This window comes from Triticum dicoccoides, chromosome 4A (genome assembly GCF_002162155.2).
Source record: "Triticum dicoccoides isolate Atlit2015 ecotype Zavitan chromosome 4A, WEW_v2.0, whole genome shotgun sequence".
NCBI lineage: Eukaryota > Viridiplantae > Streptophyta > Magnoliopsida > Poales > Poaceae > Triticum > Triticum dicoccoides.
In genome coordinates, this window is record NC_041386.1 from 717,009,788 (window position 1) to 717,010,040 (window position 253).

Genomic DNA, 253 nt, shown 5'->3' on the forward strand with positions numbered 1-253 from the left:
GAGGCTGAGCGAGCCAGGCTGCGGCCCCTGCCGCGCGCGGGCGCCAGCGCCCTCGTCGTCGGCGCCGGAGGACGAGGGGGGCGGCAGAGGCGGCTTCGCGAGGAGGATCTTGGGCGGAGGCGGTGGCGGCGGGTGGGAAGAGGAGGAGGAGGATGAGGAGCCCCGGTCGCCGACGCCGGCGAGCAGCTGCGGCTGTCCGGCGGCCATGGCGGCGTGGGTACTCCGCACCGCACTTGGGCTTCCGTCTCAGCTG

The 253-nt window shown here is 76.3% G+C and overlaps 1 protein-coding gene across 1 annotated transcript in view; it reads right to left on the reverse strand.

The window, feature by feature from the left end:
* The window catches only part of LOC119288132 (protein SMG9-like), a 3,900-nt gene extending 3,647 nt beyond the window's left edge, over window positions 1-253 (reverse strand). The window contains exon 1 of the mRNA XM_037567757.1: window positions 2-253. Coding sequence (XP_037423654.1) covers window positions 2-207 — 206 coding nt within the window. The 5' untranslated portion in view covers window positions 208-253. The remainder of the gene's footprint in view (window position 1) is intronic.